The 12,245-nt window shown below is 32.4% G+C and overlaps 2 protein-coding genes across 6 annotated transcripts in view; one reads left to right on the top strand and one right to left on the bottom strand.

Annotated features, from left to right (window-relative positions):
• Positions 1–505: 505 nt before the first annotated feature.
• On the top strand, positions 506–7,644 carry LOC134725381 (Ig-like V-type domain-containing protein FAM187A). Its single transcript, XM_063589157.1, has 2 exons — positions 506–1,561; positions 6,590–7,644. The coding sequence occupies exons 1-2, from the start codon at positions 528–530 to the stop codon at positions 7,005–7,007; spliced, it is 1,452 nt and encodes a 483-aa protein (XP_063445227.1). The 5' UTR covers positions 506–527; the 3' UTR covers positions 7,008–7,644.
• Positions 7,645–10,901: 3,257 nt separating this feature from the next.
• The window catches only part of LOC134725380 (sodium/calcium exchanger 3-like), a 136,955-nt gene continuing 135,611 nt past the window's right edge, over positions 10,902–12,245 (bottom strand). For 4 of the 5 annotated variants that reach the window (XM_063589152.1, XM_063589154.1, XM_063589156.1 and 1 more), the window contains one exon: positions 10,902–12,102. In XM_063589152.1, the coding sequence (XP_063445222.1) occupies positions 11,863–12,102 (240 nt within the window). In that variant the 3' untranslated portion in view covers positions 10,902–11,862. The remainder of the gene's footprint in view (positions 12,103–12,245) is intronic. The other variant, XM_063589155.1, reaches the window with a different exon arrangement.

Genomic DNA, 12,245 nt, shown 5'->3' with positions numbered 1-12,245 from the left:
GACACAATTTCTTTTTTAAAGTTCAAAATTAGGAGCCTCCATTGAAAAAAAACCTACAAATAATGACAGTTGGCAGTTATGACTAAGGCCACATTTAAAATCGATTAATCATTTCTTACAGAATATTATGTAAAAAAAATGTAGCGGTAGACCTATTAAACAAAATTGAAAGTGATAAACAAATATATGTTTAATGCACTGAGTTATTTCTAATATATTTATGTTCATATAATAAAAAAAAAAACGCGAAATAATTATATTAATAATAGAAAAATTAAAACAATAACTGATTTTGAAAAAAAGATGGAGAGCTAAAAGAAATTGTCCCGTCCCAACAAGTACACTTTAGTGACATCTATAAACAGATGGAGGGACAATACAACTAACGTTAGCTATTGATTGATTTGTTATTTCTTCTTATGATTTTAAAAATAGTTGGGGACGAAATCGCAAAATGACTTCAACATATGTAATGCCAAAAAATGTAACGACATAGTCGTATGACGTCACATACGTATAGAAAAACAATGAGTAGCAAAGACTTGAGCGCTAGAAAATGGATGTGCGTGAAAGTATCAGTCCTGATATGGTGTTTCAGCGTTGCCGTAATCATTTTTATAGTCCAATATTTGCGAATTATCCCAACTGAAATTATTGAAGTTGATGAAGAAGAGGATGATTTGATTAAACGTACCCTGAATCTTCATAATGTCAACGAGAAAAAGAGAGAGAAACGAGCAACAGATTATAAAGCATACAAAGAAATGGGATGGCGGTTTACTCCAGAGGAAGCTAAGCTTGTTTTCAGTGCTTATTATAAATGTATTGAGGAAAGGAATGCAGCATATTCGGAGAAAATTCATGTTAAAGCAATTTTAGCATTAGAAGGCCAAACAGTCAAAATGACTTGTCATTCTTGTTTCCGTCCGGATCAAGACCCTTCCAGCTACCACATAGAATGGCAACAACTCAGAGCGGAACAAGGTGAACTAGACTATGTGGAAAATAGCAAAAGGGTAAATATCACACCCGACAAGATGCTGGTTATTCTAAATGTTGATGTTGTAGATCGTGGTCAGTATTTTTGTGTCCAATCAAATATTCAAGAATATATAGAAATTTACCAACTGGATGTAATCGAAAGGGAAAAACGGATAACTCTTCCAGAGAGTGACATTAAGAAGCTTTTACCACAACATAAATTACCTGATAACAACCTAAAATTATTTACACTATGGTCAGAATGGAGTGATTGTAACCAATGCAATAGGCTTGGTAAAAGAAGAAAAGTAGGAATTTGTATGGTAAATAAAATTGAGATCGATGAACCAATAGAACCTATGGACATTCCTATGATTATTTTATACCCAGATGGAATACCGTGCCGTTCTACAATTTTACCACCAGGGGTTAAGAGATTACAGGAAATACGCGACAGAAAAAGCGAAACAATATTAGGCGACTGTTTCTTGAAATGCCCTACAACACCTGCATTTTTGACGATAACAGATTCCAATGGGAAAATTGTAGAAACAATTGATTCCGGATTTTATTCTTTAAAGTAAGTTTTTTTTTCAGTTTGATTGTCGTATATTGTACCTTGTTAATTTAATTTTAGGGCCTATTTTACAAGTTTTAAAATTTGAGCGCATCTTCAATCTTCAATCTTTGGCTTGTTGACTGTGAATTATCCTCTCTTGTCACAATTATAATCACGAATGTAGTTTCTCCTTTGTACTTAGATATGGTAGGTGGCGCTTTGTTTTTAAAAAAAGAGCGCATTATGAATGTGTTATATCGTGAAGACTGCATTGTGATACTCTAGTGTAAAAGCAAGCGGCTGTCAGATTGACAGCAAACCGTATTTGTATGCATGCAAATGGTATTTGCAAATCTGGACCCCAAACATTATCAATTAAAAAAAAAAGATTTTTTATGGGGTTCAGAAATGCGTCAATTTTAAAACTTTCATTTTCCGTTACTTGGACTACAATTCGCCTTTTAACAATCTAGAGGACTAGGGGTAAACTTACTGTTAGTACACAAAAATGAAAATAACTTTTAACCAATCACAACGTATTGGTGTACGCTTTTGGAAATATTACCCAGAATGCATTAGATCCTGAAACGGCAAAAGAATGATAGAAACTAAAATCGTGGATATCTAACTTGACCTTCAGTTAATCACAGGAAACAACATATCAATATTTGAAGAGATTTTTCTTCAACGCGTTTTCAAATATTGCACGGCCACTGTTTAGTACCCTGCCTTACATGACCAAATTAATAACCAATATTTTCCTTTGTAAATCCGGTAAAAAAGGGGAAACATTTATGGTATAATAATCAGTTCGTTGATTGTGGCCATAATCATGCAGACGCAGAAGCAGAAGCATTTATTATAGTACTACTTTACTTTAAGGGGGACTCACATATGGAATATTATTAGGGAGACTCACATATGGAATATTTATTGAATACAGTTTGGTAGTGTAATAACTTTTTATATAGTTACGACAACCATTCAGCAACTAGAAAATACTGGACTGTAGTTTCATACATGTATTTTGAGATTTTCACGGTTTGTTATATATCACATTAATCCTTTGAGACTTAAAGTTTCTAATTTAATACATGCTACTCTCATAAAATCGCAGATGCTAATTTTATAATCTGTAAAAGCATAAGAAAGACAATCCAATCAGAAAACAAACTGAATTCTATGCTTAACATTTTTGAATGAATAAATTTGAGGAGATTTGAAATATGCGTCTGACAGTGAGACAGCAACCGAACTACACAATAGACTCAAATCTATTAAATCATGTTTACAATTATCCGAAAGAGAAGTTGTGGATTCATTTTTTTCATGTATGGTTTATCTATTTGATATAGAACTCATGTAAAAATACAAAATGTTTGTTTTGTAAGTTTATACTTAAATAAAAATGCTATCTGGTAATACCTGATTTTTATTTTGGCACCTAAGGTTTGTTTTTCATTCATGTTGAAATCAAAACTTTCACTTTACTCCGTTTGAAGTTTGTCGCTCGTGTGACAATATAAACTCACTTTGAAAAATGTTATTCAATAGTTTTATATCTAAATATTTATTTTATTTAAGGAATGACTGTAATATTTTTTGTGTTTATGAAGAAATAACAAAAAAAAAAAATGGTGCACACTGAATAACGCGCGTAGCGGGTTATTTAACAGTGTGCACCACATTTTTTATGTTATTTCGAATAGACAGAAAAAATATTACAGTCTTTTCTTATAATTTAATTCTATATTCCATTTTAAATCGTAGAAAACCAAGAAAAAACGTTGATGACGTCACGGTCACATGACTAAATTATGTCTATGGGCTCATAACAAAATAAGGTCAGCCAATCAGAAGACGCGTTACATCCAAAATTAAATTATTGCACAATGATCGAAAGATTTCCATATTTGTAAAATTAAAATCCGGATCCATTTTCTCACAAAGTATTTCTACTCAAAGTTTACCTAAAAATACGGAAGTCAAGTACAAATATTTATTTATTTACAAATCGATTTTATGCTCAGTGACCAAAATAGTATATGCCTACCTCATGATTCGGTGTAACTCATAAATATATCTGCTCTCGGTTCAGAGAAAAGAGTTTTAAAAGATAAAACTGACATACGTTTAGACTTTACGTTCTATACAATTGCTAAATTAAAAAATATTTCTACTTAATAGTCTATTTAAAAGTGTAATTATAATAGTTAAATTGTTTTTTAATTTATTTTCAGTTACGGTTTAGCGTATCATTTTAAAGTCGCATGCAAATTTTATCAAATCTGTGATTTTGTTCATTTTCTTTTCCTTGACCTTAGCAATAAGTGCCCTCGCAAGATAACATTGAACAGCGATGGATCTCATCGTAGTCCAACATTACTGAATTATCAATAATTTCGTAGATGACAATAACCGTACTGGCAGATTTTTTTCTTCTTTTTTTTCACCGCTGTAGGCAACAGGGTCATTAAGTATTACCGCTTGATAGTCCGTTTTTCTGCCCGTCCGTCGAATTGTTCGAGTTTTATGTTTCGAGTTTTTTTACATGGGATATCGCTAAGTAAATGTTTTTCGGATAATCTGTGTCTTCCTAAGCCTATGAATTTTATAGTTCTATACTTTCTCTATCATTATGTGAAAATTTAAGAATCAATCTTTATTTTCATGTATAATTTGAAATATTTATTTCAGCATTGGCCATTTCTATAAAATGTTTCCCGTCAAATATTTACTTAACGCTATTTTTCGTGGTAGTAGCAATATCTAACGTTGCGTCATAATAGATTTTTCAGCTTTTCTTTTAATTTAGAGAGTTTCATTGTTTTTTTTTTATACATAGTATACATGCGGTAGGCATGTTGTATTAGCCACTGAACGTTAAAGCAAGATGAAATCCATCAATCAATCACGGACGATATGATTACAAAGAAATTGTTAGGACGTTATTTTTTTCAGTATTTCGATGTTTCCATATTTTCAACTAAAAAAATATATATGGCTGAAGAAAAGTCGATAATCACAAAATTTAGGGGTTGACATTGGATAAAGCCTTAATCCCAAATAATTTTTTTACTTGCAATGTTACATCTAGAAATTGACAATGAGGATCGGTTGAAAACAAAACTTTACGACAAAAGAGATGATTTCAGCTACCTAATTTTGAACTTTTTATTTCTATGTAGCAATATTCCAGCAGCGCCTGCATACGGAGTATATATCTCCCAATTGACTCACGTGTATTTCTTATCATGATTTCCTTGATAGAGGATTGCTGCCCACACGAAAGCTATTAAAGACCAAACAGCCTATTGTTTATGCGCATCAACTAACGCCAAGAGTTCCAAATGGTGAAGTTGAAATCATCCCTTCGTAAACTTTACGTACGCCATCACGAGTTGGTTGACTGTTATTGAATGACCGTTGCACACATGCTATCGGATAGTTTACTTATGTCGTAACTACAATACCCTTCCCTTTTCACGAATGTGACCTACAGAATTAGACTATTTTCCGGATTTGTAGTAACATAAGGTAGCACTCCACAGTTAGAAAATAAAAGTAAAAATGAGCCACAAAATGTTTTATCATCTCCTACATGTATTCCTGGATTTTGAAAACATTTACCTAACTGTTTGTGTTGTACATGTGCATATGTATGTAATCAGTTTCTTCCATAGATTTGATTTTCAAAAATTAAAAGGCTGAACAATAATTCCTTTTATGTGTATATGGCAACATTCTGCATCTATTTACCATAAAATATTGCAAAAAGGGGGGTGAACATGTCACATATCCCCATTTTTTTTTTTTATCAAACTAGAATTTCAATGCTTTTGAGTGATACCTTTTTAGAAACTGTTGACATAAATCTTCCTAATGATCAAATAAAAAATGTGTGTCTTTCGCCTCATTTTGCCTCATTTTGTCGTAAAATCCAATCACAAAGTTTGTGCGATAAAAAGTTGGAAAAAACATTACAATAATTGCCGGACCAATGTATGGTATGGACATGCAAATACGGACTGTCATACAGAGAACAGCCTATATTACATACATTACATAACCTTGATGTTCATATAAACCCAATACAAAGGCTATTTTAATACTCAGCTAGCCAAAAATGAATTTTATTGCACACTAGCTCTCATAAAACTCATGAAAAATCCACAGGGGCCAAAATGCGAAACTACAACCTAACTGTGGAGTGCTACATAAGTAACACGACGGTTGCCACAGGTGGAGCAGAATCATGCTTGCCCTTCTGGAACACCTTAGATCACCCTTAGTTTTTGGTGGGGTTCATGTTGCTTAGTCTTTGGTTTTCTAAGTTTTGTCTTTTGTACTATTACAAAACAAATGTATTTGTCTGTTTGTCTTTTTATTTTTAGCCATGGCGTTGTCAGTTTATTTTCAATCTATGAGTTTGACTGTCCCTCGTGTATCTTTCGTCCCTCTTTTACACCAGGATCACAGAAAAAGTCATTGTAAAATTCAAAGTTTGGTCCTAACTTGAAATGAAATAAGCAAATTTTTATACTGGACAGAAATTTTGTTAGATCATTTATTAAGGCGAAGAATTTAAGCGAAAAAAACTGTTTTTACATATACAGAATATTTTTTATCTGATTCAATTTATTTTTAAACTTTACTTTATATGATGTCATCACTTCAATTCTAAAAAATTATAATCGAATTAACAAAAGTATTTCTTTCAAAAATTGTATGCAGCAAGAAAAAGTATGACATCCACGTTCTTCTTCGTATTTTAAAACTCTGTCATATAGTTTTTCTTTTTTAAAAAGATGAATTCTGCCTGTATTGTCCTGTATTCATAGCTTGAAATAATGTTCGGTGAAACATACTACATGGTTTGATCATATTAACTTTTTTTTAATATTTAATGGTTGGACAGCCGGTAAAGTATGAAAATTTCTGTCAGTTTTTGTGCTGTGTAAGTTAATAAAAGAGGTCCGTGAAAGATTTGTGGTTACCAAAACAAGATGTCCCTTTTTAATTTGCTTAATTCTTTCTTTCTATCTGCAGAAGTAAGCCTACATTGCCACCGATGGTCAAGAGGAAGGTAACTTATGCAGACACTGGAAAGAGTGTTGTGTTGTTATGTCCAAATTCTTCAAAGAAAAACAGCTTGATCAGATGGCAGAATGGATCAATTCCCTTTAATCCTCTGACCATTAAAGGACAAACACGTGGACGGGTTCAAATAGATACTATCAACCGTTTGCACATAAAGGGACTACGGAAAAGTGATACCGCTGTTTATAGTTGCTGGATTCAGGCGAAATTAGTGGGTACAGTTAAGTTGATAATCACTACAGGAATTGATCCGAAAGTTCATCAGATTATAACCACAACAGGCATTGTGTTAACCATTATTTGTCTTTCACTCATTTGCATATGTACCCTTGGAAACAAAGCACGTAAGAAAAACGCAACAAAGTAAGAAAAAATAGAGATAACAACTAGCACATTTTGTTTTGCTCCAATAAACATCGTTTTACCAAAAACAACAGCGGAGGCAACTGTATGAGAGTATGAAAGAAAATTGAGGTGTTTGCATTAACGAATAACGTAAAGTTTAACTTATTTTGAATTGTCAGCAATATATGATTGAAGAAAAAGAAATGCAAAGCAGACCCTACATAGCGTTAGTCATCACCATAGAGGACAACATATTGCCAGCAGTAGAATCTACACAACACGCAACAATTGGAGTCAGAATGTTTGTTTCTTACAGTCTACTTTCAAACAAACCAGGATAACTGTATATGATGGACTTATAAATATAATAACGTCTTGTTCGTTGTTTGAGAACTTTGATGAGAGTTGCATCTATGCCATCGAACTTGAATAACACACCTTACTGAAACGATTTGTTAAGAATCAATGCTGAATATTTAGAAACTGTCATGCTTTCAGCATTATCAGGGCAACATCTCTAGGACATGGATAGTATGTGAATTCTTGTAAACAGAACTATGAACTTGTATATTCTCTCTTTTCTACCAATGAAAATGCGTCATCTTCATGCACATTTAGGTTTTGGACCCTTTGAGATTAACAAATTTTTGTCCTGAATATTCATGATTTTTTTTTAATCAATACAAAATTACTGTATTATCTCCGGTATATCCCGTAACAAACTTTTCTTACCAGTTTGCAATGGACTTGATGTAACGGAGAAAGCTCGATGATGTATTTTGGTAATATTCTGCACCATAAATCAGTTAAATTCAAGCAAGAACCTCTCTGACTTAAAGGTTGGGCTATTCCTATCATATCTTTTACATATGCCATAAATCTTGTAACCAAAATGTTAATCCAAACTGAACGATCCGATATATGGTGAACCTCCATTTTCATAAATGGATACCACAACACGAAAAAAACTAATGAATTCAGTGGAGGAGTATGCCAGGCAATGGACTAAACGCAAAAGGAAAAAGTTGTTGATACTCTTTATGAATAAAATAAGACTGTATTATACTGTCGCTGTGATAATTAAAAAAGGAAAACAACAATTAATGTTTCTATGACCACTCATGCTACATCTATTTTGAACGACATAAATGTAACTAAGCACGTTTCAGACCCCATCAAAAATATGTTGTTGTGTTAGGTTTGTAGTATAGTCAATTTAGCATATGATTTGACCCTAACCTTGAAGTAATTTTAAAGTTTTCTTCTTTAACATTATATCCCAAATATATTCAGAAAGTCTAACTCAAGGACAAATAAAAAATCATGATTTTAAAATTCATATGGAGATTTGTATTTGTATGGGAGATAACTCTGCAACAAAGGCAGAAATATCAATAAAAATTGATACAAAATTATAACTTTACCGCTTCTATTCAACAGAATGTATTGATTCTAGATATTTTAGCCATCTTTAGAGTATACGAGTAACAAACAACTCTGAAGGTGTTTTCATACCTTTTATCAAGCTACAACTTAGATTTTATAATTCATTAGTTGACCATTTATTAAATTTTTCAGCATGACAAGGTGAAGAATCTCAAATTGATACAACAAATTGAGCAGGTTTTTTTCTTTTTTTGATTTAAACTTTCTTTTTTAAACAAGGTTGATGCTGAACAAATATAATTTACAGAGATAAACAATACCAAATATTAGCATCATTTTTTCAAAAGAGTCGCAAAGCCATAACATTGCAATTCTTTAATGAGGTTCAAACTTAGTTGGACTGGACTAATGGTGAAATATCATTTCACTTGGAGCTTATTGCGCACCCTTGCTGTCGGACTAATTTTTTGTACTCATATGAAACAGATATCGTATGAAATCTTCTCGAGGAAAAACGTGTATAAAATATCTTGCAAAGTTCATTCCTTTTTAATATATTGTCCTTTCTCTCGATAACCTACATTTCAGTGAGTGCTTGCATCTCATATATCCAAGTGATTGTGAGATAAAAGATCTAAATAGTTTTCACAATATGCACTAAAAAAAGGATGACTACAGTTTGAATCTTCAAAAAATGTGATGATTTCATCATTGTAATCGTCAACTTCCTTTTTTCAGCAGTAACAAAATTTACAAACCCCCTTCCGCGGCGTATGGTGTTTACCTATCTCAATTGACAGGGTACGTTAATGTATGTGCCCTTTATATGAACATCGTTAGCAAGAGTGTGTTCCTTGCAGAAAACTGCACGAACAGAGACATAAAGAAGAACGACCGACAACGTCACTAAATACGGTTTAGTCGGATTTAGTGTGTAACTCGGATTTGTTTTCTCTCAATCGATTTATGACTTTTGAAGACTGGTATATACTACTGTTACCTTTACCTACGGCCACACTGACGATTTGGTTGAATGTTGTTTTCGATATCATACATGCTTGTATTTTGAATCTCGCGGGTCGATATGTATGTTTCATTAATAGTGTATTTATCACACAGTATAAAACATGCATTCAGACTCAAATTTCTTCATGTCTGTATTTCAACTCATAAGCTACATGAGTCTTTGGATATAAGAATGGCCGTTCTTATCAGTAAGTTTAATGGTTGTCATTTTCCCGAGAATGACGTTATGACCAATTGTGGATTCACATGGCGGGTGTCGCTGCATATCAACAGAGACTTACGCTGTCGACGCTCCAGTTCTTGCTCTTTATGGTGGTTGATGTGATTCCTTCATTTATTTTGGTGTTACCTTGATTTGTCTTCATAATCATTTTTTTATATTTAAACATCGGTTCGCTACTGTTGCCCTTATATTTCGGCAATCGGGATTTAGAGTTAATGCAAATTACTCTAGGAGAGGTATGAACAATATGTCGATACCAATAAGCTCAAAAGATATTCCAGAGTGCATACAATCTGCATTGTTCCTCTTGTAACAATATATAAAAATTACCTATGCTAGCCTTTGCATTAGTATTTGAAATTTAAACGTAAAATAACATTGAAAGAAATAATCTTATTTTTTTTAAAGACTATTCAACGTAGATATAGGTATCTTGTTTTATATTCTGTACTTTAATCACTCTGATTCAAACCAAAAGAGGGACGAAAGATACCAGAGGGGCAGTCAAACTCACAAATAGAAAATAAACTAACAACGCCATGGCTAAAAATGAAAAAGACAAACAGACAAACAATAGTACACATAAAACAATTTAGAAAACTAAAGAATAAGGAACACAAACCCCACTAAAACTAGGCATGAGCTCAGATGCTCCAGACGAATGAGCAGATCCTGCTCCTCATGTGGCACTCGTCGTGTTGCTGATGATATAGCAAATCCGGTAAATTGTCGAGTTCGGTAGGTCACATTCATGAAAGGGAAGGGGATTGTAGTTACGACGTGATGAACATATCTGTGGCTTACAGAATTAAAGTTCTTAAATTGTATGGACAACAAACATACATGTACAATGTATATGTTTTGCGTTTGCAAGATGTGAAACCATTCGGCATTCCTCTCTTCTCTTCATACGAGACAAATTTTATACACGAGACTAACAGGAAGATTGTAAAGAAGAAATCATTGACTTCACTTACACTATAAAGATCATGTCCACTCACTATTTAATACACTTTGGTGACAGTTGAATGCATCTATACCATTGAACTTGAATTAAAGTATACCACAAAAACAGTCAAGTCAGCATCATATCCTTATATATACCGTTTTAACCCACGTTATTGAAATGATTTGTCGGAGTTGCAATCATGTGCATAAAGCGAAAAACAACATTTGTCTATTGAGCAAAATGAATCGTGAAATTCAGACACAAACACAAGACACATACACTAGTTGTTAAGAAAGAATAAGGATTAAAGATTGACTGTTTTTATTAATAAAATGAAGTCAAAGTAACATTCGTTATAAATATAAAGACGAAGATTCTATCACAGATAATACTGCAGCGATATGCAACAAAAGTGGATTCAGTTAAAGTCTTTTAATCACATCACTATTTTACTTCATGTGAGCTGCAGATCTTTAACATTAATACTCATGATCCAATTCTGTAATTCAAGTATATCATGTATACTGCTAAGTTAACAAAAGTAAATTCTTACACGTATATTAAAGTTTTAAAGACGCGCTTTTAATCTACGGATGTACAAATTAAACAAGCATGAATATATCATTTGCATAACATGAACAATTACAGTAGAAAAAAAAAGAGATAACATTTATATAAATGAGTAAAAAAAACATTTTGTATCACAATAAACTTATTTTCTGGTCATAGTCCTTGTTAAAAATACAACAATTGTTTGTTCCCAGTAAATAAGAAATTTGGAATGTTCACAATCAGGATTGTGCTTGTTATTTACGTTATAAGAATTTTTACATGTTTTATAAATATAACTGAACATCTTTAATACACATGTAGCACTAATGATTTTTAAAAGGATAAAAATACATCAATAACAGGATAGCCACTCATAAAGTACCCGGTATTTATATAAATATAGGGTTTAATCTGTCCATTTTAACATACATTGAAAAATGACAGTACGAAATACCAAAGTAATATTGTATTCAAACGAAAAACATTTCGCGTTCAATGAACATTTATTGGTAAGCTTGGAATGTTTTCACCCAATTCATTGAAAATTGAAGATGAATAATTGAAACTTATTATTTTTTCAAAGTTTGATTTTGGTTTTTTATTTCTTAATTAATCTATTGAAATTGAAAAACATTTTTAATTCACAAAAAAGTATGAGATTCAAATAAAACACAGTTCTGATTTGCATAAATTTCACTAGAGACCTTAATTACGCCTGAAGAACGTGTATATTATTTTCATCTAGAAACCTTCAATCAGATCATATGCTTCTAGTGACGAAATGACTACATAAAGTAACCACAATACAAAAACAATAAAGCCAGTGGCCCATTTTGCTTTTACAGGTCCACCAAGTTCAGCGTTACCGAAGATGGACAGTTTCCTTCTCACTAATAAAACGAAAATTGCGACGCAAGCACAAGTAAGATAGATAACCACACTAAAGCCAAGTGAACCAGCCGGGTAATCAAACTGCATATCCTGAAATAGAAAAAATAAACAGTTTATAAAATATCCTCGTTAGATTATATTCAATAGTAGAACTTGTATAATAGAAACGCATATTGAGATCATAATTGAACTCATGGAATTGATAAGGGACTTTCCGTGTTGAAAATTCCTTT

Source organism: Mytilus trossulus, chromosome 7, assembly GCF_036588685.1.
Source record: "Mytilus trossulus isolate FHL-02 chromosome 7, PNRI_Mtr1.1.1.hap1, whole genome shotgun sequence".
In the NCBI taxonomy this organism is placed as follows: Eukaryota; Metazoa; Mollusca; class Bivalvia; order Mytilida; family Mytilidae; genus Mytilus; species Mytilus trossulus.
This window is presented reverse-complemented; position numbering and strand designations above follow the sequence as displayed.

What these genes read in the sequence shown, in the direction of transcription:
- LOC134725381 (XM_063589157.1), top strand. Translation starts at nt 528, where the DNA reads ATGAGTAGCAAAGACTTGAGCGCTAGAAAATGGATGTGCGTGAAAGTA. An exon ending in TCCGGATTTTATTCTTTAAA is followed by an intron (nt 1,562 to 6,589) that starts GTAAGTTTTTTT and finishes TTCTATCTGCAG; the next exon opens with AAGTAAGCCTACATTGCCAC.